Raw genomic sequence first — 23,892 nt, 5'->3', positions numbered from 1 at the left:
ATCCGTGATGGCTACGCGATCTTAGCCTGTGCGGTGAGCGTTGTGCTGCTGTTACCGGCGCTTGGCGTGCGTCTCGGGTCGCGGACGTCATTTTTCTCTTGTACTCCCTCTGTGTGTGTGTGTGTGTGTGGATGTCTGCCTGGACGAGGGACAGGACGGACGTGCTTGCATTGATTGGGGATGCTGGCGGTGGGGCGGTTGTGAGTGTGTTGTCGCCCTTACGCTGCCCATACCTATGGTGGGTCAGACACCTGGCTCTACGATGTACTATACAAGCGCGCTTTCCATACCGAACCTTTGACGAGCCTTCTTTCCCCCCCCCCCGGCTCCTGCTGTGTGTGCACGCACACACACACGCGCCACGCTCTGCATGGGACTTCGTTGAATCGATGGCTGATAACGACAATCTGAGCGTGTGCACCTCACACACACACTCTCTCTGTTCTCGTGTGTGTGTGTGTATGTGGGGGGAGGGGGGGAAGGTGGGACTTTCTAGCGCCGCCAGCCGTGCCTCCACCCACCCGTCCTTCCACACTCCCCCGCCTTCTTCTCTAGACCACTAGACGCAGAAAAGAGGGGTCCTGCCACCACGTAGTACCGACGACATCCAGCGGTGCTCTCACATCCACTGAGGCATTCCCCTCAGCCCCCCTCCCCCTCTTCGACCTCGGCGGTGCGCACGTAAGCTGCATCACCACACACACACACACACACACACACACACACATGTCTGTCAAGTCTGGTCAGTTCAACTGCGACGCCGTCACGCGCGAATGCCCAGTCGGCTTTTCGAAGATTACCGAGGGAACGACGGCAGTGCTGGAGCCACCTCCAAATAAGAAGACAAGTGTCTCTTCAGCTGCGCCTGCTGCTGCTGCTCCTTTAAACCTCAGCGACGAGGAAGCAGACGGCCAGCAAGGGAGCCAGGCTGTCTTCTACAACCCCGCCCAAGTGGTGAACCGAGACTTGAGCATCAGCGTCATCGAACTCTTCTCGCGGCTGCGGCTGGCGGAGCCGCGGCGTCGAGGTGGCACGAAGGAGGGGATCACCATCCTTGAGGCCCTCAGCGCTACCGGACTCCGGGCAATTCGCTACTACAAGGAAATCACGAACGTGCGCTACATCATCGCCAACGACATGGACGCGGACGCGGTGGACTGCATCGTCCGCAACTGCGCATACAACGGAGTCCCAGTCCAGTACCCGACCTTGAAGGAGAACATGCCGTCTACCGCGATCGAACTCTACGCTGATGAGACGGAGGCGGGGAAGGGTGAGCTGAAAAGTAATGTCTCACCAAGAGTCGGGGTGTGCGCCGGCGGCGCCATCTTGCCAAACCTTGACGACGCCAACGATCTCATGTTCCGGCTGGCGATGGACAGCAGCGCGCACCCGGGAAAGCGCGTCTGCCTTGTCGACACACCCGCGGAGGCTTCGTCAGGGCCGTTGCTGCGTCCGCTGCTGCAACAGGAGCTGATGGATGTGGTCGACCTCGATCCATACGGCTCCGCCTCACCCTTCCTCGACGGCGCCTTTCGCTGTATCAAGGAAGGTGGACTGATGCTGGTGACGAGCACCGATAGTGCCATCCTATGCGGCAACTTCGCCGATACCGCCCATGCCAAGTACAGCTCTATGCCCTACAAGGCGTCCCACTGTCACGAGGCCGCGGTGCGCACGCTGCTCGCCTGCGTCGAGCGGGTGGCCAACCGCCAAAAAAAGTACATCGTGCCGCTGCTGTCACTCCACATTGACTTCTATGTCCGCTGCTTCTTCCGCGTCTACAGACAGCCAGCCGAGGTAAAACTTAGCGCCTGCAAGCTTGGGTATCAGCTGCAGTGCTCGAGCTGCTCAGCGTTCTGGGTGCGACCGATGGCGACAGTGCGGCAGCCCCGACCGTCGCGACAGGCGCGCCGCCGGCAGAAGCACGAGATGAACAATCGGCAGGGGCGCGCCGGCGAAAAGCCTGCCAACGGGGACGTAGAGCAGCAGAACGAGGACGAGACAGCAGAGAGCGCGACGGTAGCGCCACAGGAGCATCACCATTCCCGCCATGGGGCGAAGCGCGTGCGTGACGACGAAGACAATGATGAGGCCGCGTCGCACAAGGACAACGGCGTTCGTAAGGAGGTGTACCCCACCTCGCCAAGTCGGCATACCAATCCCAAGATCACACCACTCACACTCCAACAGATGCTGAACCTCGCAGCTGCAACCGTGTCCACCGCCTCCGCGCCGTCAAGGACAGCAGCAAGTGCGTGCCTGGTGTGCGGCAGCAACATCGTGCTCTCCGGCCCCCTCTATGCAGCTCCCACGCAGAATCGTGAGTTCCTCGAGCAGCTGCTCGCGCTGGTCGAGGAGCGCGCCAGAGAGGGACGACTGAACGCGGTGGCGCGCATCACCGGCCTGATCCGCACCGCCCTCGAAGAGCTCCCGGAGTGCCCTCTCTTCCACTTGCTGCCCGACGTCGCGTCCTATGTGAGGGTGCGCTGCCCACCAACGCCGTGCATTGTCGGTGCGCTGGCGCGACTTGGGTATCGCTGCAGTCAGGTGCACTGCGCCGCTGCAGGGCTCAAGACGGATTGCCCACCGGAGGTACTGTACCGGGTGATGCTGCAGTGGAAGGCAGTGCAGGACGCGCTGGGTCTAGTCGGCGAAGCCGCGGTCGAGGACAGTGGTGACAACACCGAGAAGAAGTCCCCGGCAGCTTCAACCGCACCTCGACCGCTGTTGGTGGCCCCACTGACTGAAGCGGACTTCACGTACGATAAGGATCACGACTTCCGTGGTCGTGTAATCGGTGTGGCCAAGTTCGTGCCGAACGCACCGGGCTGGGGACCGCGCCGACGTCACCAAGGAGCAGCCGCAGTTCCGGAAGCGGTGGAATGCCACAAGGACAGTGGCACAGACAACCGCAACGGCGAGGCGTGAAAGTGACGATTTCGCTTTCGGCAAGACCTGCGCGCCCTCACCGTGGACGGCTAAATTGAGGAGGGAGAGAGTGCGTGAGGGGGACGAGAAGGGGGCGTTGGGTCGAAGTGGGCACGGCTTGCTGTTGCGCGGGAGTGCCTGCTTCCTGCGCCGGTCTCGCGAATGCCCAGACACCCGTGTGGACGCACAGCCGCTGAAAGCCGAACAACAAAAGGAAATAAACCGCAGCAGCAGCGAGCCTAACTTCGATTAAGAGGTCTTAGTGGGGTCGGATGGCAGTGGTGATGGCGGCCGCGAAACACCCACAGAAACGAGAAGGCAAGTGAGCCAATGCCTTTCCCTGCCCTGTGGCCATAGGTAAAAGTCACACAAAAGTGCTCGCACGTGCGCACGCACAAATTGGCCAGCACAGATCGTCTGTTATGCCTCCCTCCCTCCCCTCCTCTCTCTCTCCCTACATACTTCAACGTGTATATGTGAAGAGGGGGAGAGCATGGCGGGTAAAGTGACGGTGCAATCGTGGCACGTGCATGCATGTGCGTGTCCCTCTCTGAATGCGTGGAGGAAGAGAGGTGAGCGAGCGTTGCTTGCTGTCGGCATCCTCTTTCCCTTCTCTTTTTCCTCCCCCCGCTGTTGTAGCGCGACATAGCGTTGCTCAGCAGGGAGAGCTTGGCACGTGCGCGGGTTGTATGGGTCTCTGCACACAGCTGCAGCGTTGGTGCGTCGACATCATTCCAAGATAGCGGTGCTGTGACACGTGATGGCAGCGCTTCGCCTCACCTCCTCGCCTGAGCCTTTTAGGACCTCTCCTTGCCCTTAATCTGCTCCATGTCTCTCTGGTTGGCACACAAGCAAGCACACAGCCGCCGTCGCGCTCGGGTGCAGATGCCCCCACATACGCACACACACACACACACATCGCCGTCTTCACCTAAGGGCGCATCGAGTCGTGATTAACTTCGTCCCTTTTTTTTCCTTTGCTCTTTCGTCTTCGCGGCACTCAGCCATGCTGCGCACGTGCCGGCGTTGGCACACAGTCTTCGACGCCTGCTACGTCCTGAACCTCGACAGGCGACCTGATCGTTGGGCACATGTACAGCAGCAGGTGAAGCGGGCGAAGCTGCAGAAGTTTCTCAAGCCCGGCGTCGAGGTGACGCGCTTCAGCGGCATCGATGGAAACGACCTCGACGTGGCGGGCTTGCATAACGACGGAGTACTCACAGACCTGGGCTACCAGCGCTATCAACTCCCCACGGAGCAGAAGCTGTACGGCATGGACCTAACGAAGGGGGCCATTGGTTGCGCCCTTGGCCATCGTGCGGTTTGGCGGCGAGTGGTAGCGGAGCATCGTGAGTGCGCGCTCATCCTGGAGGACGACCTTGAATTTCATCACCAGTTTGCCCGCCAATTCGCGGAGCGCTGGTCACGGGTCCCAGCTGACTGGGGGATCGTGCACATGGGTGGCCTTGACCTGCTCGCCAGTGACAAGTCGCCGCGGCCGTATATTGCGGACGGCATTCGACTAGCGTACCACGGTCACCGCGAGCTCACTGCATACGTTGTACACGCCGCCTCCGCTCAGCGCTGCCTCGACCTGACGCTGCCCATGACGTGGCAAGTGGACACCCACATCAGCAGTTGCCTCGCCGACGACACTGCAGCGCAGGACCAGTACATCGCCGATCCCAAGACGTATGTATTCCAACCATCCTTGGTAATTCAACTCATGTCCTTCACAACAGACGTGCAGAAGAAGCCCACCGACAACCCCGCCCTCGCAGACGCCGCGCGCCGCTTGCGTGAGTTCGTTGGTGGTGGCACGTCTGTTCGTTGAGTAAGCGGAACGATGCTGCTGTGTGCAGTGAGAATTGGTGCTGCTGGACATCCTAGCTGCGTACGTGCATGTGTGTGTGTGTGTGCATGTGTGTGTGTGTGCATGTGGGTGTGTGTGCATGTGGGTGTGCATGTGGGTGTGTGTGCATGTGGGTGTACACGTCTGTGTAGGGCTCTTGCCCTAGAGCCCACAGAGCTTGCCACGTGTGTGGTTGGGGTTAGGTAGCTGTGTTTTCTCCTGTGTGGTCCTGCTCTTGGTGGTAGTTGCGTAGCTGGCCATCCTTCGCACTGCATTCGACGGGCACTGAAGACGAGATAAGAAAGGAAAAGGGCAGAGATGCGATTTGTTCAGTGTACCACCCGGGGGAGGAGGAGGGTTGTGCCGGCCACCAACACTCCCTCTCCCTCACCCTTTTCGGTTGCGCTCCCCTCCCATCACCCGCTTGGAGAGCACTCCATGCGCCAGCGCTTCAGGCACCTCTCAATCATCTACAATTTCAATCACGCGAGCTCTTCTCTCTCTTCCCACCCTCCTCCCTCTCCTCGCCAATGCCGCCACAACTCTCCAAGGAGAGAGAGAGAGAGGGTGAGATCAAAAGCCGCGCGCTGTTCACCCTCTTTGGGTCTTTGCACGCACACACCCACACACCCTGTCCTAGCAAGCACCTCTGCCGATGCCGCAGCAGCTGCCCGTCCTTCGGCATGAGCGGCAGGCGCAGTCATCGCTGACACCCGTCTCATCATCCCTCATCTCCCCCACGTCTGGCAACGACCGAAACGTATGCTTTGGCCCAGCGAGTCGCACAAGCGTCTCTGTCGCGTCAATTGCGTCGACACAGCGTGCCCTCCTCCCATCATGCGTGGGGTGCACTGTTGTAGTGCCCTCGCTACAGCGCCAGCAGCATGAGAAAAACAACGCCGACGTATGGCGGAGTAGGAAGGCGGCCTCGGCAAGTAAGGCGGTAGTGCCAATTTTCACCGCCGCCGCCGCTGCGACGGCTACATCATCCATCCGACTCAGCGAATCGCTCGCTCACACCAGCGTCGCCGCAGCAGCGGCCGCGCCGTCGTTGCACCTCGAGTACGTCGGCCTTGGCCCTTCGCTGGCGAGAGAGTCGTACCTGCCTCATGCAGAGAGCCCCGGTGCACACGACAGTGCAAGCACCAGGAGCGATGTACTTGCCCTGCAAGATGCTACCACGGGCCTCTTTGTGCGACACCTCGGCCTCAACAGTCTACCTGCCACGGTGCAGGCAGACGACGACGATGGCGATGATGGCGGCGCAGCCGTGCCGCGCGGTGGGGATGACGACGGCGACAGAGCCTCCCCCACTGCCTCCTCAGCTCTGATGGGCGCCACCCCTGTCATATCCACCGCGCTGCTAGAGGCTGGTGTCGACCACCGCATTAGCCCATTTCTGCTCGATCAGCTCATCCAGCGCAGTTACCGTCGAACTCGCTCCACAGTTGCCGCCTCTAGAAAGCGCGGCCTCAATCGGAAAGGACAGCTGCAGAACGGGCTCAAGAAGCCCACCTTTCTAAAAGGCACCGCTGCTAGTCTGCAGCGGGGCGGTGGTACGGCGGCCGTCATGCTTGAAGGTCCCGCTGCTGAGTTGCACTATCATGAACTGCCCGCAATACAGGCCGCCTCCGAAGCGCACTACACTTCGGCAGCTGTGGCGCAGCCCAACACGGGTGCACCGGCCGCCTCAGGAACGAAGCAGCTGCTCGACCTCATCGCTGAGTACGCCAACGACCTCAATGCAGGGGAGACGGTGGGAAAGACACCCCACGCTACCGCTCCTGGGATGTCTTCTACTGAGCACGCCCACATTGCCGCCGCAGTGAGCGCCAACGACGGCGCGCTTGTGCGACAACTTGTGGAGCACTACTGCACGCGTATTGAGGCCATCTCTCCCACGCGCACGTCGACACGTGCAGCAGTAGTCGTACCCCCGACGCGGGCGAACATGCAGAGCCGAACAACGAGCAAGGACAAGAACGCGCGAGCCGGCCCTGGCGCGAACGGCGGCGACGCGAGTGAGGGCGGTGCGGCGTCACCCGCGTTCCCGCTCACGTCCGCCACACCAGCCTTTTCTCTACTCGACGCAGTGATGTGCGTGAGTCGCGAGTTCGTGGCGCAACGTTCGGCGGCTGGGGTGCCCGGCCAAAGCACCAGCGCGCTCAGCGAGCGGCGCCGACGCCTGCTGGAACGCTTAACAAGCCTAGACCAGACACGCATCCCAGAGACATGGTGGGTGACAAGCCTGCCGTACCTCGGTCGTCTCGTTACCGCGACCGGAACAAGGTCCAGCACAGCCGCATCGGCTGTTTCAGTTGGGGAGGAAGCGAGGCACGTGTCGATGTTGGCGACGGCAGACAGAACTCACACAAGAGCAACGCGAATGAGCCGCGCGAGTCGTATGGCGCGTAGCGGCGGGACAACATCGTCGCCGCCGGTGGAGAGCTGGGCAAGCGAGCAGTCGGACGAGTTCCGCTGCGAAGCAGATACAGCTGTGAAGGAGGCGATCCAAAAGGCCTCTGTGATCCGGACTGGTCCAGTAGACAGCGAGGCCCTCAGCAGCGGCGTCGGAGGTCAGATCGCTTTTGGTGCCGGCGCCTCCCACAACATCTTCCCTGCTGTCCGCCCGGTGGAGCGCTCACAGGTGTACCTCCTGGCAGAGGTGCTGGACCGCATGCTGCGTGACCCATCCCACCCACGCTGGCTGTCACTGCTTGCCGATCCGCAGGTGGCGCGCTACGTACTCGCCGATGATGACGATACAGAGGATGACAATGCTCAGCGACGCAGCAGCAGCTACAGCACCCTGGACACCAGTCTCTGGGGCACGCCTGGAGAACAACGGCTCTTGGCCTACACAGACGCGGCCACACATGTGCTAGAAATCCTTGACACCGGTCTTGCTGAGCTGGTGCGGCAGGTGGCGAGCTACTGTGTGGAGCGCGGCGCCTTGCTCGACCTGCTACGCCAGTCCACCATGGACATTGCTAGCGCACATGTGCACCTCCTCAGTCAGGTAAAGCAGCAGGCGCACGTCGACGCGCTGGCAACGCAGACACTGCGGAAGGAAAAGGCGCAGCTTCAGCAAGAGCTGGAGGCGACACGCAAGGCGCTTGAGGAGCTGCAAAGCACCCACGCCGCGCTCTGCACCCGCGTTGAGCCGCTGCAGCGCAAGAGTGACCGACTCGATGAACTCGTGGCGCGCGTTGCCGCCAAGGCACGCCGCTTCGAAACCTCCCGTCACGACGAGCACGCAGCGCTACTGCAGGTGCTGAAGGAGTCGATGGAACAGTCCGCTGGCGCCGCGCTCGACAGCTTCTTCACGGAGATGCACGGCTTGCAGGCGCGCCACGAGGGCCTTGAGGAGGGGGCTGCGACGACGCACAGGGCCACCGCAGCCGAAATGCCGTCCGTCACCGTTGCACGCAGCCAAGCCCTCGAGCAGCGGCAGACGATGGAGCAACTCTACACTGTGTCGTACCGACTTCTGCACGGGCTGCAAGATGCGATTACAGCAACGAACTCGCTCTGTGGGCAGCTCTGTGACAAGATGATCCTGAAGGACGTGTCACCCGCCGCCAAGGTCGCCACGTCTCGCTGGGCCGCCGTCGCACGGGCTGTCGGCGCCTTCGAGAAGGATAAGCGCCACCGCCAGCGCGTGTACGAGGTTTTCATGGAGTACTGCACCGAGCACCGTCATAAGCGCGGTGCCAAGGCGGACCTCGAGGCGGTGCAAACTGGCTACACGACGTTGAACAACACGGCCAACATTGCCCGACAGGACTGCAGCTATGGTGAGGCGTTTCTTGTGAACGACAGTAAGGTAATGCACTGCTGCGATACCTTCGGCGACGATAAAGAGCCATCACTGGTGTCGAACGAGTCCTCTGCGCTCCTGACGCTCACAGAGGAGACGAGTCCTGACGAACGGCGGCCGCGGCGCAAGAACAGCACCGCGAAGAACGAGGAAGGCGTCGACATCGACCAGGCCGCCGCCGCTGCCGCTGGGGCACGGGAGCAGATGCAGCATGAGGTAGTCATGACTGGCACCATTATCACCCGTGACGATCTGGAGGCGATGCAGGCAACGGATTGCACGGTGGAGGAGGTAAACGCACTCTTTCGCAGGGACTTCAACATATACAAGTATCTGCACGGATCATGGCAGCAGTACGTGCTGGAGCGGCTGGAGCAGGCACAGCAGGGCACCGGGGCGGTGACCACCAAGACGAGCGGTCCTGGTGAGCACTATACCGCTGTGGAGAAGATGTATACCCTCCGCTTGCCGGACGTGCTGCAGATGCTGAGCGACGTGAGCGCGACGCTGGCGGAGGTGACAGTGCGCATGAACGCCATGACGAGCAGCGCCGTGTTGCAGGCTGGTCTGCAGCCGCCTCTCGAGCCTCCGTCGCACCCAGAGCAGCCCTGCCCGCTGTGCAGTCGTCGCGATGCATGTGAGCTGGAGCGACAACGGCGACGTGAGGCGATGTCCCGTATTGCTCGTGATCTGCAAAGCAAGATGGACGCCGTGGAGGCAAAGAGTCGTGCAGCGCTGACAGGGCGTGACGAGGCGCTGCGCGAGGTACGGCGACTCAAAATGGAGCTGCAACACTCAGGCGCGACCGCGCCTGCTCGTGGGTCGGCTGCATTGGGAGCACAGCAACAGCAAGAGATGCAGTTGAGGTCTTCGCAAGGACACCGTCAGCAGCGACGCAGGTCCTCACATCGGCATGCAGCAGTGGATTCCCCTGTCACGGGGTCGCCTGTCCACCAAGCACCTCTGCGGAGTCTCGGCAGCGGGTCTACCAGGCTTGGCAGCAGCAACAGGGGTACGATGGAAGCCACAGGGTGCTCAGAGAGCTCGGTGGGGGTGTCGACGGGGATACTGACCCCACCCGACAAGTGCCTTTTCCCGCCCATCACGAGCGGTGCGAGCTTGGGAACGTCGATGTCTCCGCAACACAGTCGCATTAGCTTCTTCGACGACGTGCATGTCGGCGATAGCTTCACCACTGCAAGCTACGAAGACAGCAGCCATGTCGGCCACCTCTCAATTCCTGTACGACGCCGCTCTACCGCCCAGATGGTAGCCAAGCCGGGCCACTCTGCAGCACAGGCTGACTCTCCTTCCAGCCTTTCGGTCACTAACGTGACCGTCTCGCCGCGGACAAGCCGCAAGTCTGGCGTCGAGTTCCTTGTGACCACTGGCCAGGAGGGCCCCCTTGGCGACCCTGCAAACGCGCCACCTGGCAACTACACTGAAGGCGGCGGTGTAACCAACAATGCCCGAGAAACAGAGGTGGAGGCGCGGCAGCAGCAGCAGCTACGGTTTCCCTCAGGTGGCGGCGCGCCGGGGCAACGCCAGAGCCGCTGAGATGCCCAACGGTAACCCCGGCGGCGGACCGTAGTCGAATTAGGGCGGCCGCAATGGAGGGAGGAAAGAAGGTGAGGCAGGTAGAGGGCCATGTCGCTGTCATCACGTCTGTGTGTCCATGTGCGATGTGCACCCGCGCTTCATTGGCTTTCGTGAACCAAGCGCGCACGGACACACACACACACACACATCTTCCACCACCCCACCGGTTTATCGATCGCGCAGAGTGCCACCCAGGTGAGCTTCTCAAACTTCTGTTCGCCATGTTTGTGTTTCTCCTGCTCAGCTCGCATGCGCAACCACCACCACCACACACACCGCCGCCCCCTCCCCCTCTTTACATTCGCCTTTGATTTTTCGTGTTGATTCGTTTTGGGCTGTTTTTACTTTCGCTTGCATTGCTCGTACGCGCAGGAGTGCATCATGTGTGGTTGCCCCCTTTCTGCTGCGCATGCACTCCTCACGCTCTTCTCCACCTCTGTCTGCGCATGCACTGTGAACCTACATCGATGTAGCTGCACAGTGGATGCCCACCACCTTGTTTTCCTGAATGTACATGTATGTGGAACCACTCACCGCCTCTCTTCTTCTTTCCCCTCTCTTCCCTCTCTGTGTGCCGTTGCGTGGCTGCCGGTTGATCTCCCTCCTCCTCCCCCTCGCTCCCCCTCTCCTTGCCAAGCCTCTCAACACCTCTCCGAATGGCCCTCATACGTTGTGAGCATGTTTTCTCTCCTCCACCTAAGCCATGAACCGCACCAGCAAGCCGTAGCAGTGTAAGTATGGCGCTCGTCGACAGCAACACGCAGAGTGGTCCACGACTGCAAACGGAGGCACTAACCTTATTCTCAGCGTGTGTGCAGGGTGTTGAGGAAGGGGCGAGGCAGGGGAGGGGCTGGGGGTCGGAAGTTGTGGGCGTTGCGGGACGTAGATAGATGGAGCCTGATGTATGAACGAAAGCTCAGAAAGACATGCACATCCCCCCCCCCCCGCTGCAGAACTGTGCAGCGGCATTGCCGAGGACAATGAGGGCGGTGTGCGGCTGTAGATGGGGTGTGCGTGTCGGTGGGTGTGCCACCAAGTGCATATTTTCTTCATTTCGTCTTATGTTTAGGGGGAAAAGGGATGACGCTCTGCCGCCGCCGCCCTTGCACCTCGTGTATATATCGCTGTCCACCTCACACCCACTTCCGTTCCCCGAGCGCTGGCCCTACAAAAAAAGGCACCTGGGCTACACTATGCGTGATGTATGAAGCAGGCACTGCTCCGAGCGCCAAAGCAGCATAAACAAACGCCCCCGAAAGGCGGCGCGCCAACGCACCGGTTCGTGGGCACGTCGTTTGCGCACGGTGGCTCGTACTCCCTTTTTTCTGCATGGCGCTCGTCCGTGCGGGGGTGGGGAGAGGAAGAGGGGGAACCGACGGCGCAGAGAGAAGGGGAGGGGCTTGGCAGAGAGAGGCCACGACGGAGTGCCAACGAACGTAGTCTCAGCCATGAACACGGGCTTGTTCTCTTCCCCCACCCCCCTCCCCTACCGCCAGTCTCGCGAATGCCCCCTGCCATGCAGACCAGGCCTCGCTTTGTTCTGCCACACTAAATGTCCTCCTCTGCGCGTGGTCTCCTTCTGCCGCCCTCTCTGTCCTCTCTACCCCACCGTGCTCCACACGCACGTACACGCACACGCGCATCCATGCCACCTGCTTGCCTTTTCTCTGGCGGCGCATCTCCATCATCCTCATCACCAAAGGTAGTGTGCAGCCATCAGCAACAGCGGCGCCGCACACTCTTGTGGGTTTCCTCCTCTTTTCGTTTCTCTTTTCTCTTGTGCTTTGTGGCCGATCAATCTCTCTCTCTCTGACTTACAGCCCTCACGCCTCCTGGTGCTCGGTGGGTCCTCTGTATTGCGCGGTGGGTCTTGGAAGGCAGGGAAGGTGAGACGTATCGGTGTGTAAGTGTGTGCCCGGTGTCTGTCTAGAGACGCCCACGGACTGCACCGAATTGGGCGGGGACTCTGTGGAGAGAAGCGAAAAAAGGCAGAGCGAGAGAGAGCGCACTGTTGCCGTGGCCGATACGGGAGAGGTACCACGCCATCACCAACGTGCATACGCAGACCCATTTGGTCACTTCAATGTGCTGCCGACACCCACACAGCCACCGAAGCACCTTTGACGAGCAGCAATCCCCGTCCCCTCACTATTTGCCCCCTCCCCCACCCCTCCCAAACTAATCAGCGAGGCTCAGGACGATGTTCACCTGCGAAGACGAGGAGCCTTTGGACCTCACGGCACGTGGTGGTGGCTTCGGGCACACCGGCGTGGCAAGCCTTGATACAATCATCCAGTCGCTGAACAAGCGCTACGAGGTGTACCAGCGTAGGCGTACCGCCATGACGCCGTTTGGCACGCCAGGTGACCCCTTTATCCCCGCTCCGCCCACTCCGCACCCCATTCTAGGCGACAGCAAGATGGCCAGTGGCGTCTCGATGAACACCGGCGGCGTCGGGGGTGGTGGCGGGGTTGCAGCGCCGCAGTCAAGCGAATCCCCGAAGGAGTCCATCATCGTCCCTCGCGCGCATCCGGCCCCGTACTGGGAGGAGCGAGAGCTCTACATCGTCGCTGAGGACCTCTGCTGCTGTCTCAACGGTGGTATCAACTACCGACTGCTTTGCGAGCAGAACCAGCGGGCATTGGAAGTGCTGCTGACGCTGGTGCGCGAAGATGTGCAACTGTGCATGTCGAGCGAGCTGGTGTTGCTTCCAGGCGGCACAGTGAGACCTTTTCTTGCGAAGCTCAAGGAACTCTTGACGGAGTCCAAGCGCCTACTGGGCGAAGCAGGCGTGAGCGTGCCACCACGGCTGGCAAACATGATTGAGCAGCTACCCAGTAGCGGTGGCGGTGCTAGTCATGCCTCATTGCACGCTGGCCACAACAGCGCTGCCGTTGCTTCGGCGCACCGTGGGGGGGCCCCACTGTCAACAACGTCGACGGCGCTCCACCCCGGCCGCAGCACCCTAAGCGCCTCCATAATGGCAAACGGACGGCTCACTGGCACGAGCGGCGGCGGCGGTCACGCGCCGGGCAGTGCTGCCGCCGGTGGTTCCATATTCGAGGCAGCAGGAAGCCGCTCAAACCACAGCGGCAACCTCCCCAGTCAGTACACGCAGTCGCATCATTCTGCGCCACCGCACAGGAGTTCACCTTCAGCAGGCCTGCACGGTGACAGCATCCGCGACGGCGGAGTGGAAGGTGGTAACGTGGCGGCTGCCGAACGACGACCTTCACCGGCTCCGCCGAGCCGCCCGCATCTAGTGTCCCCCGATAATGGGTACCTGCATCTCGGCAACCCTGGTAGTACCAACGGAAATGGATTGCTGCGGCAGCCACAGCCGCCGGTGGTATCGTCCTTTAGGCACCTCTCTTCCGCGGGTGCTTGCCGCAACACACCAGGCTTGGCGACCACCATGGACAGCCTGCCCGTGGGCTGCAGCGGCGCAGGCGGGGAGGGTGCCAGTGGGGTAGATGTACGCAGCTCACATGAAAGCGGCTGCAGCATCTTGCGAAGCGGTAGTGGTTGTCTGAATTCGTGGTTGCCGGGGGCGGATCTGGCCCCGATAACTAAACGCAAGGCGTCCCCCATCGCCACAGACGGGCGTCCCCCCCAGCGCCACGCGCCACCACAGCCAGCAACGACACCCATGAAGCAGTGTGCCGCTACCGAGAGCACATCACCGGTTCCCACCACGCTCCTGTCGACTGGCGACGTACCAGGCGTGCATGGGCACTCGCATGGAGTTGTATCGGACAGTCTTGTGGACAGCAACTCAGAGGCGCAGGTGAACACCGATGTGCTGGCCGTAAAGATACCTGGCGAGGATGCGCACGACGTGCTCGCTGCCCCTGCGCCGGGGCGTAGGCGCCGTCGGCAGCTGGAGGACCTCTACGGGGAGTTCTACGCGATGGACGGCATGGCCCTGCTCACCGATGCCCTCGGCGTCGTCCTCACACGCGAGTACGACCAGGCCGCTTCGCAGCAAGGCGAAGACGCCTTTGCTGCCTTCCAGCGGGATGTGTACGCCAAGGTCATGCCAGTCCTGCAGTCATGCGAGAGTCTGCAGGGCTGTATCACCGACCTGGAACCGCTTCGGAGCTCTTACCTCGCGAGCTGTCTCGCGCACCGCGTCCGGCCCAGCGGCGCTGTACTCGAACGCCTCAAGGGGATCGATGAAGACCGCTCTGTTGAAACGTTGCTCTTGGGAGGACTGCACCTTGGCAACCGCGGTTTGGTGGCCCTTGCGGAGAGCGTGTTGCCGCGACTCTACCGGTTGCGTCGGCTAGACCTCAGCGACAACAATGTGAGCGATAGCGCTCTTGAACCGCTGCTCCGCTCCATTCGCTATCACCCCTCGCTGGAGCACCTGAACCTCTCACACAACCCGCTGACCGATGGCGCTCTGCCGCTCCTGTTGCGCATAGCCCAGACGTTGCCGCGGCTGTCGGAGCTGCTGCTACGGAGCTGCGCCATGAAGCCGGCAGCGCTGCAGATGGTGGAGACAGAGGTGACAACGCCTAGCACGCACGCAATCCCAGGAGAAGCGGGTGGGCTCAGTTTGCAGCCACTCACTCGTGTCGGCAGTGCCACCGTCTCCGCAACGAGGACCGCCGCCGCCTCAGCACTGCAGCCGAGGCCGCCTTCGAGCCTGCCACGCCTCACGCTACCACGGGGCGAGCGGCGCTGGTCACCCATGTCCATGGGGCGAGCTGAATCGGTGCCAAGTGGGAGCAGTAAGGGGATCGCTCAAAGCGAGAAAGCACTCAAGGAAAGGCTCCCAATAGGCATGAAAGTGGCCCTGGAGCCCATCCTGCCTGCTCTGGCAACGCTCTCGCCCAATTCCTTGTCGGACCGCTCGCCACCCGGCCGCAAAGATGGGGCTGGAGACGACAAGTGAGAAACTCGGGGCGTTGCCAACGTCGAGAGGGGGATGAGGGGTAAGAGGGGGGGTTGGAGAGGGCTGCTTCCTCATTGAACCTGTGCAATGCGACGATGACCCACTGTCGAAGATACGCAGGTGCATCTTTCTTGCGTTCTCTCGCAGTATCTGTGAGTGTGGGGGTGCGCAAGCGCTGCTGGCTGACGAATCCCTGTGCTCCTGCGTTTATGGCGGACTTGGCATGCATTCGAATGAGGTGCGGCTGGTCTTCTGTGTTTTTTTGTTCTTTTCTCCTTCGCATCTCTTGATTCGACCCCCCCCCCACACCACCACCACCCACTCACTCACTCTCCACCTCGACTGCGCTCTCTCTCTGTCGGTGTCTGTGTGCAACTGTCTCCACGAGGGCGCGAGGTGCGCTCAATCGTGCGGCTGACATCGCTTTTTCGCTGTTTCGGCTCTTATGCGCAGAATGGCTCTCTTCTCTGTCCTTTCTCCCCCTACTCCCCTCTCCCTCTCCATTCATCACCCACGCACGCACACGCAGTTGCGGGCTCCCTCCGATGTACTCTCCCCCCCCCTCCCCGCATACACCGAGAAGATGTACGTGTACGGCATTGCGTGTGTGTGTGTGTGCGTCATTTCCCCTCTCGCCTTCCCCTCTACTTAGTCGAGTCCGCCTCTACAATGAAACCGAAGAAGTCGCTAGCGAGGCGAAGCAACAGAACAAGAAGATGCGATGCAGGTAGTCCTCTTGACCGCGCCATGCAGCATGTGAGTGAGTGAGTGGGTGTGTGTGTGTGTGGGGGTGTGATGTCAGGGCCCGCTCGTTGTTCAAGGAATGCCGTGTGTGTATTCACATCCCACGTACGGGCGCAGATCATACGCCATGTGCGGAGTGTGACCTGCTCGCACTTGGTGGGGGAAACATCAAGGTCAAGAGATCAAGCAGGAGAGACTGGCCTGCAAGCGTTATGTTTTCGTGAGCGACGCGTAGGTAGAAGAGGTGGATATGCTATTCATCAACGCTGCTGCTGCTGCTGCTCCCTCCTCCCCTTCCCTTCTCCGCTTGTGGACCACCATCACTGCTGCATCCACGTGTCACTCCACCCCTTCCTCCCTCCACTTCATCAATCCTTTCCACGTCTTCTCGTGGCCTTTATGCTGGTTGGCGAACACACGGCGCCTGCCATGGGCAACAATGGGCTCTTGCGTCTTCATCGTTGACGTTGTGGCGGTGTTGCACGTCTCACTCCACACACAACTCGCACACTTCATCGCTCACCCCTCCTACCCATGCGTGTGTGCCTCACTCGATAGTGAAACGGAAAAGCCAAAGCCGAAAGCAGCGTAGCGACTGCCCGAACCGGCGTCCTCGCTCTCCCTGTGTCTCTGCGCATGCAGCTGTGAGAGGGAAGGGAAGGGAGGGGGGGGGCGCATTTGACTAGACTGTTCTTCCTCTCACTCCACCCACCCCACTCCAAAACACAGACACACAGTGACGAAGAGGGAGAAGCCAAGGGGGGAAAGAAAATCTCGTTGTCGAGATATGCCACGCCACCGCCCCAGCAGCAGCCGTGGTGGGGACGGCGGCGATCGCTGCGGCCGCTACGCCGCCGTGGTGGAGAAAGGTGAGAATGCGTGGAAACGAGAATGGAGCAGATTCATATCCGGTGTGAACCTTAAGCGTCTGCGGGATGGCACGAGCGGCGTGGCGCTGAAGGCCTCGGCCGACATCGAGCGCCAGCTGGTAGCGCACGATACAGCACCAGCGTTCTTGCCAGTGTCCAGTACCCCTGGCAGTGGTGGGGGCGACGCGGAAGTGAACAATGATGACACTCCATTGGGGGCGATCGCCAGCCACGCCAGCTTCTCGTACCTCTTCTCCTCGGCGGCTGAGCGGCGCGCCGAGCGGGACGCGCGCGACCGGGCTGAGAAGGAGCGCCGCCTGGCCCATAAGCGCGAGCTAATGGCCAAGAAGGACCCCTTGAGCGTGCTGAGCAAACATCAGCGCGCCATGCACGACGCCGAGCAACGCGGGCTACGGCTTGATGGCATGACACGGAAGGAGCGACGTGACTTTCTTCACCTGACAGTGACGGAGGCGCAGAGGAAGGCAGAGGTGCAGTCGCGCGAGTTCAAGCTGCACGACTTGATGGATGAAAGGGTGGCTTGGTACCAGCAAGGGCCGCACCCAATCGATCTCATTGCTGAGAAGCTGGTGCGCCGTAAGGCGGAGAAGAAGGCTAAGCAGCTGGGGCTCAAGTATAACTACTTGGCCCCGCACCCGTCCTGGCTCGCAAAGCGTGCGCAACGCCGTCGCGAGAGCCTGCTCGTTGGTCTCGGCAAGCGTCTTGTCTTCTCGGAGAGAGTCGTGGGCGAGAGCGACGACGACGATACAGTTGTGCCTGCGAGCGAGGTCATGGTAACGGACCCGCTCCGCCACCTCACGGTGCCCTTGCGGAAAATGGGCCTGCTGCTCGGGCAGCACGATTCTGCGCCGCCATCTGCAGCTGCCATCGCTGATCCGGGCGCTGACGCTGATACTGTGGGAGAGGCAGCAACCGGTAGCAGCAGCGATGGCAATGTAGGAGAGGCAAGGGAAGCAGACAGGGAGGAGGCGCAGGATGTGGGTGATAAGGCCGGTGGCAAGCAGCGACGCGACGCCGCGAGCACTCAGAAGGAGGCTGCGCCAGCTTTCTCTGCTTCCGTCGGCGCTGGACGATCGAGGAACTCCCTTCCAGCGAAACACACTGACGGCGAGACGGACGACGACGCGGCACAGGTCAGACTTCCAGACGTCATTGTGCTGCAAGACCCGTCCCGCATCGCCACATCCTTTGTGCGCAGCGTAGTGCGGGATCGCACGACAGCGTTGGCGATTCAGCAATTAAACCGCACGACCAACTTCCTCAGTTCGGGATTGGTGAAAGGTCCTAGTCTACACCCGGGGGATGCGTTACTGGAGAATTGTGTTCCCGTGCGGGACCTCGGCGCACCCCCGGCGGCAACGACCACGACAGCATTGATGCCCTCTCCGAAAAGTAGTGCCACACCACCAAAGCGGCCTTCATCTGTGAAAGCCGGCAAGAAGGCTGCGGCTGCCTCGAGGCGCTCCTCCACCGCCAGCAGCGACTGCAAGCGCGTCCGTGCGGCAGATGATGATGAGGGCGACAAGCGTCGTCGCCGCCGTCTCGGCGCTGACGCGAGCGCCTCAGAGTTGCAGGCCAAAGAGTCGAAGCTCACCGCATTGCCATCTGCGCGCCCCCACATTGCACCCACCTTCACTGGCCCCTTCAAGTCGGCCAAGTCAGCAGCAGCGACAGCCCCTTGCAAACCCAAGAAGGCCAAATAAACGCAGGAAACTCACGTAAGAGGGAGCGAGCAGCTGATGTGATCTGGGAGATGACTATCACGTTGCAGCTGCCCAAATATCGGGGACTCTTGGCCTCCCCACCACCACCACCACCAACCATTGGCTCCCCTCACAGCCCATCGCGGCAACGCAGTGCATGGCGGTACGTGCACGTACACATGTGTGCGTGTTGCATACGACGCCTTCTAACCACATTTTTGTTGGTTTTTACCTCCACTGTGGGGGGAGGGGGGAGGGTACGTGCACCTCATCCACCACCCTCCTCTCCTCCCTATCCCTATCCCCTCTCTATGCGAAGTCGACGCAAGCTAATCGAAGTCGAGGTGCCTGTGTGTATCGTTATGTAACCACTCTGCCTCCCCCCCCCATCCTCTCCCTCCCCGCCTGCCCACCCACTCATGCACGTTCTCTCTCTTGCTCGCGTTCTCTTATCTCACCACGCAGATGTCTGTGCAGAGAGGCACGCTAAGCATCCTACAGGCTCATCATCGCTTCGTCTGCTGGATTACGCGAGAGAAGCTGCGGGTGTGCTCGCAATGGCAAGCACGAAGGTCAAGCAACAGACTTGATAGACACGCACACACATACACACACACACGTGAGGAGGGGGGAAGTTGCGAGAGGGTCGGAGAGCCGATCGACAGACCTAATGTTTAAGCAGCGAGACAACGAGTACCACTCGCCCATGACGGTCGATCCATCCGGCGCTGGGGCCACCACATCCGCAAGCCTCCTCGATCGAGTGGGAACAGGAAAAGCCGCTAGCCCATTCCTCGACGGCCCGGCTGTCGCCGCGGGGTCGCGCAAGCGCGGCCGCGATATTCGCGGCCTGGACCGCTTCCGCACCGTTGTGTACGGCGAAGACGGCTTCCGTCGCCTGCACGCCATGGTCGCGCGCAATCCCGTTCTCATGTATCCCCCAGACGGCATCGAGGCGGCCCGCGCGCGTGTGCTGGGGCGGAAAGCGGAGCTACAGAGCGCACTCGACCGCAACGCGCACAATCGCGGCCCGGACGGCGATGGCGACGATGATGATGTGTTTGCCCTATTTGAAGCCCGACAGCGCGCCGAAAGCGATGCTCATCGTGCCGCAGAGGACGAGGATGAGTCAGGGCAGCGGGCCAGCGAGCACGCGCCACAGCCCTCGAGCCTCGCCTCGATCTGCCACGACAACGAGCTGGCCACCCATCACCACAAGCAGCTGGACAGCTACCTACGCCTACTCTACGAGTTCAACCACCTGACGTTTGCAAAGCTGCCGATGGAGGATACTCTGCAGCTGCTGTCGCGGTGCGGCAAGGAGTCTGTCGCCCACATCGTTGAGTACGAAACGCAGGTGCGGCTGCGTCGGCAGTCACGCATCAGAGAGCTGGTCGAGCTGCGGCAGGAGCAGACGGCGCTGGAGGGGCGACACCTCGCTGCTGAGGACGCCGAGGATGCCCGAGTTGTCCAGTTCGCCGAGCAGCGGCAAGCAGAGCTTGACCTGGAGCTGGACAAGGACGTCACTAAGGCGGTGCCGCTCGATGATGGTAACGCAGATGAAGACGTGACGGCGATTCTCGAAATGGACGCGCCATCCGCGCACTTGACCGCCTTCGTCGTGGACGGCGGCCTGGAGGAGGACATGGGCGAATAACAGCGGCGGAAAGCATCCCCTGCATGCCGGTGGACACACCTTCTCATTCCCCACCCCTTCTCCATGGGGTTTACCGCCTGCGCTCTTGCTAGTGAGGGGCCGGTGAGGCAACTGCTCCTTCTCCTTCCGGTGGTTTGTCTCCATACCTCCCTTCCATCACCGCCGTGGTGGAAGGACGGTCTTGGGCAGATGAGGACGGTGGCAAAGCGGTACTGTGCGTTGTGCGTGTGAATGTATGGCAGCACCAGCTCTGGGCTGTGTACCTGTGCCACTCCCCCTTCCTACCTGGCCCCCCCCCTCCTCCTCAGCCTGTCTCTTTTGGGGGGTTTTCCCCCCTCCTACTCTAAAGGCAGCGCTCTTTCCCCTTCCCGCCTTCTGTGACTTAGTCGGCACACTCGGTGCACACGCCCTCGCACTTCATGCGCTTGCGATGCCATCATCGCTTCCCCCCCCCCCCCCCCGATGCGCACACGATCTCTGCACTTGTCAAGACGTCCACGAAGAGGTGATGCCACGCCGTCCCCTGGGCGCACCACTGCGGGTAGGCAAAGTCCCGCGTCCCTTTCCCATTATTTTCCCCACGGCCACTCTTTCCATCGCCTGCGTTCGCGTCGAAGCGCTGGAGCGCTTTGCTGTGGTTGTTGCGTGGGGGCCGAGCGGGTGTGTCTGTGCGTCTGCGCGGATGAGTCAAACGAAAGATCCACGAGCGTGGGTGGGTGTGTGGGGGAGGGCCCCTGCACTGAACTGACACTCCATCTTCGCTCTTCCTCTCACCTCTGCCTTCCCATCCTCTCCTCCTCTTCTCCCTCTGTACTTGCGTGTCATGGTATGTTGTGCGTGTGTGTGTGTGTGTGTGTGCGTGTGTGTGTGTTGTGGGTGACGGCGACTCGCTCTTAGTTGTCGCCAACTTCGTCCTCCGCACGCTCTCCTTTGGTTTTTTCCGCGCTCTTTCATTTCTGTCGTTTCCCCAAGAGGCTCTCTGTCTCCCCCGCCCCCTCCCCTGCTCACACTCTACTCGATGTCAGGCCAGATCTTCCTCTATATCTCGAACGGGCGCACCCTGTGGGTGCCGCGTCACACGCCCTCGCCCACCGAGACAAAGCCCGTCTGCATGCTCACTTACGTGACGCCGATGGAACTCTCTCGATCGTTTTACCTCTTCGACTACGCAGTGCAGGTGGTGGAGAACGCGCAGATGGCGGCCATGAACCCGAACGCCAAGACGCCGAACGAGGTGCTGGCGGCGGTGAATGACTTCCGTCGTGTCTGCGCCGAAGATCAAAACTTCTTACTTCAGCGCTGCTACAACTCACCTGCCCAGCAGCAGCAGCAGCAGCCTCAGCAACAGCCTCAGCAGCAGCAGCAGCAGCAGCAGCAGCAGCAGCAAGTAAACGCCTACCCAAGTCCTTACTCGTCGAGCCCTTCCCAGCAACAGCTAATGATGTCGCCCGCGATCACCTCGGGCTACAGCGGTGGCAACAACAGCGCGGGAACCACCGGCGGTATGGACTCGGCAGCCCTGCTCACTCAGCTGCTTCAGCAGCAGCGCCAGCAGTCTCGGATGATCAGCGGCGACAACACGAACACCCAGGGTTACCAGGGCAACGATACCGGTGGCGCCTTCGGCTACAACAATGACAGCCGCAACTACTATGGTGGCGACCGCGGCCGTGGCGATCGCCGCATGCAGAGTAGCCCCTATGGCAGCAACATGGGCTACTCGCAGAACATGGTGATGATGCAGGGAGGTATGCCTCGGCAGCAGCAGCAGCCGATGATGATGGGCTACAACCACATGAATCCCTATGGCATGAACCCAATGATGATGTATGGCGGTGGCCCCGGCCAAATGTACCCCAACGTGCGCGGCGGCGCCATGCGCCGCAGCAACTACGGCGACGCCATGATGATGATGCAGCAGCAGCCCGGCATGTACGGCAATCGCCGTGGCATGGGTAACCACTCGCAGTCGCAGCAGCAATCGCGGATGGGCGCGATGGTGCGAAACGAGCCGGAGCCAATCAACATCGACGGTGTTACGGTGCCCGAGGAGATCAAGGCGGTGTACATGAACCCTGCACAGCAGCTCGTGATCGCGACGATGCCGGGTCCGCACATGACGGTGTGGCTGCGCGAGCACCCTTACCCGACAGACCTGCAGGACAAGAAGTTCGTCTTTGGCAAGAAGGGTATCTGCCTGATGCTGAAGGCCTCCTTCGAGGAAGTGAAGGAGAGCAAGCCGGTAGAGCTTTTCCCGAAGCAAATCTGCACGCACTTCTTCATCTACGGCTACTGCTCGCGCACCAACTGTTTTCATGAGCACCACACGGAGGATCAGCTTCGGGAGCTGATCGCGGCGCGGCATGTGCAGCTGAAAGCTATGACAAAGGTGCAGCGCCACCAGCTTATTGATGAGATTGAGCAGAAGGAAAAGGAGGGCCTCGCCGCGGCGGCGGCGCACCGAGAGGAGCGAGAAAAAAAGCGCGCAGAGGCAGCTGCCGAGCGGGAGGCCCGTCGTCAGCAGCGCCTGCAGCAGCAATCGCAGCCAAGCCAGATATACGCCTCCTCGTCTGCACCCAACACACAGCCGAATCCGTCGCAAGACATCGGCAGCGACAACGAGGACGACGATGCCACGACGCTGGGTGGGGCCGGCAGCAGCCAGCAGCAGCCTAGCGCGAACCCGTCCCTGGCGGACACGATAGCGAACAGTCCCTCACAGGACCCCCAGGCAGTGTCGACGGGGGCCGGTGAGGCTACGGCAGAGGCCCCCAAGACGCCTGCAAACAGCGACGTCGCAGCGAAGCTCGGCATCACCGATAGTGACGACGAAGACGGCGATGACTCTACCTCGTCTGCCAGCGGCAGCAGCTCCACAAGCAACGCGAAGGCGAAGACGGACGCGGACGCGCCAGGAGACGAAGGGGACACCGACGAGGATCACGACGACGCTGAGGATGAGGAACAGCAGGAAGAAGAGGAAGAAGAGGATCCCAAAGCCAAGAAGTCCAAGGCGAAGAAGCCGGCTCCGAAGAAGCGCGGTCGCGCGGCCGCGCCAAAGAAGGCAACGAAACGCGCCAAAAAGTAGTAGAGCTGACGCATCCGTATCGCGGAAAGGTGGCTGGGGTGTACCTGTGACGTTGTGCAGGTGCACGCTATTGCCCCCTCTCCCTCCTTCATATTATGATCGACCCAACAACCGCACACACACACACACATATGCACGCACTCCCACGCTCGGCATCGAAGTGGTCCGCGGGTCTGATCGCCTGTGTGGATGTGCGCTCCTCAGCTCCCCCGCGCTCTCTCCCTTGGTCTTCTGACCTCCTTTTCGCTTCTTCTCTTGCCACCCTCGCAGAGACCCTCCCCCCATCCCCTCAAACCCCCGCCCCTCTCTTGCTACTGCCTCTGCATCTCTTTTGGCTGGTTTGGTTTGGTATTCCCACTTGATTCGGCCCTGTATGCTCTGTGATGACCTCCTGCTCTCGTGGAGGGAAACAGAGAAGGAAACAGTCGAGGAGGGCGGCGGCGCAGCGCCTCGCCGGGGGCGTGGGAGAGCAGGCGGGGCAAGGAAGAAGGCGGCTGACGGATATGTTGGCACCGCATATCGATCCAGCCCCCCTTTTGTTTTCCATCTTTTTGGGGGGTGATGGTAACGTCGTCAGCGTGTGGGCATGTGTGTGTGTGTGTGTTAATCGGCTCTTCTCTTGTTACTCGTTGCACTGGTAAAGCTATCTGTGTCACAGCGCTGCTCTCTGCCTCTTCCCTGTCGCTGGCTGTCTCCTCTCTTGCCTCT

The 23,892-nt window shown here is 61.2% G+C and overlaps 7 protein-coding genes across 7 annotated transcripts; all 7 read left to right on the top strand.

Moving 5' to 3' along the window:
- Positions 1–726: 726 nt before the first annotated feature.
- LBRM_13_0750 (putative N(2), N(2)-dimethylguanosine tRNA methyltransferase) lies at positions 727–2,931 on the top strand (the record flags this gene model as incomplete). Its single annotated transcript, XM_001563168.1, has 1 exon — positions 727–2,931. One exon carries the CDS (start codon positions 727–729, stop codon positions 2,929–2,931), a length of 2,205 nt encoding a protein of 734 aa, XP_001563218.1.
- Positions 2,932–3,937: 1,006 nt separating this feature from the next.
- Positions 3,938–4,765, top strand: LBRM_13_0740 (glycosyltransferase family-like protein; the record flags this gene model as incomplete). Its single annotated transcript, XM_001563167.1, has 1 exon — positions 3,938–4,765. The coding sequence occupies one exon, from the start codon at positions 3,938–3,940 to the stop codon at positions 4,763–4,765; it is 828 nt and encodes a 275-aa protein (XP_001563217.1).
- Positions 4,766–5,438: 673 nt separating this feature from the next.
- On the top strand, positions 5,439–10,160 carry LBRM_13_0730 (conserved hypothetical protein; the record flags this gene model as incomplete). Its single annotated transcript, XM_001563166.2, has 1 exon — positions 5,439–10,160. One exon carries the CDS (start codon positions 5,439–5,441, stop codon positions 10,158–10,160), a length of 4,722 nt encoding a protein of 1,573 aa, XP_001563216.2.
- Positions 10,161–12,402: 2,242 nt separating this feature from the next.
- Positions 12,403–15,102, top strand: LBRM_13_0720 (conserved hypothetical protein; the record flags this gene model as incomplete). The annotated part of the gene is made up of 1 exon (XM_001563165.1): positions 12,403–15,102. One exon carries the CDS (start codon positions 12,403–12,405, stop codon positions 15,100–15,102), a length of 2,700 nt encoding a protein of 899 aa, XP_001563215.1.
- A 1,531-nt stretch (positions 15,103–16,633) lies between these two features.
- LBRM_13_0710 (conserved hypothetical protein) lies at positions 16,634–18,439 on the top strand (the record flags this gene model as incomplete). Its single annotated transcript, XM_001563164.1, has 1 exon — positions 16,634–18,439. One exon carries the CDS (start codon positions 16,634–16,636, stop codon positions 18,437–18,439), a length of 1,806 nt encoding a protein of 601 aa, XP_001563214.1.
- A 706-nt stretch (positions 18,440–19,145) lies between these two features.
- On the top strand, positions 19,146–20,096 carry LBRM_13_0700 (conserved hypothetical protein; the record flags this gene model as incomplete). Its single annotated transcript, XM_001563163.1, has 1 exon — positions 19,146–20,096. One exon carries the CDS (start codon positions 19,146–19,148, stop codon positions 20,094–20,096), a length of 951 nt encoding a protein of 316 aa, XP_001563213.1.
- A 1,018-nt stretch (positions 20,097–21,114) lies between these two features.
- Positions 21,115–23,184, top strand: LBRM_13_0690 (conserved hypothetical protein; the record flags this gene model as incomplete). Its single annotated transcript, XM_001563162.1, has 1 exon — positions 21,115–23,184. One exon carries the CDS (start codon positions 21,115–21,117, stop codon positions 23,182–23,184), a length of 2,070 nt encoding a protein of 689 aa, XP_001563212.1.
- Between the last annotated feature and the right edge of the window lie 708 nt (positions 23,185–23,892).

The sequence above is a fragment of the Leishmania braziliensis genome, chromosome 13, assembly GCF_000002845.2.
Source record: "Leishmania braziliensis MHOM/BR/75/M2904 complete genome, chromosome 13".
Classification (NCBI taxonomy): domain Eukaryota; phylum Euglenozoa; class Kinetoplastea; order Trypanosomatida; family Trypanosomatidae; genus Leishmania; species Leishmania braziliensis.
The sequence above is the reverse complement of the archived record's forward strand: the minus strand, read 5'-3'. Positions and strand labels throughout refer to the sequence as shown.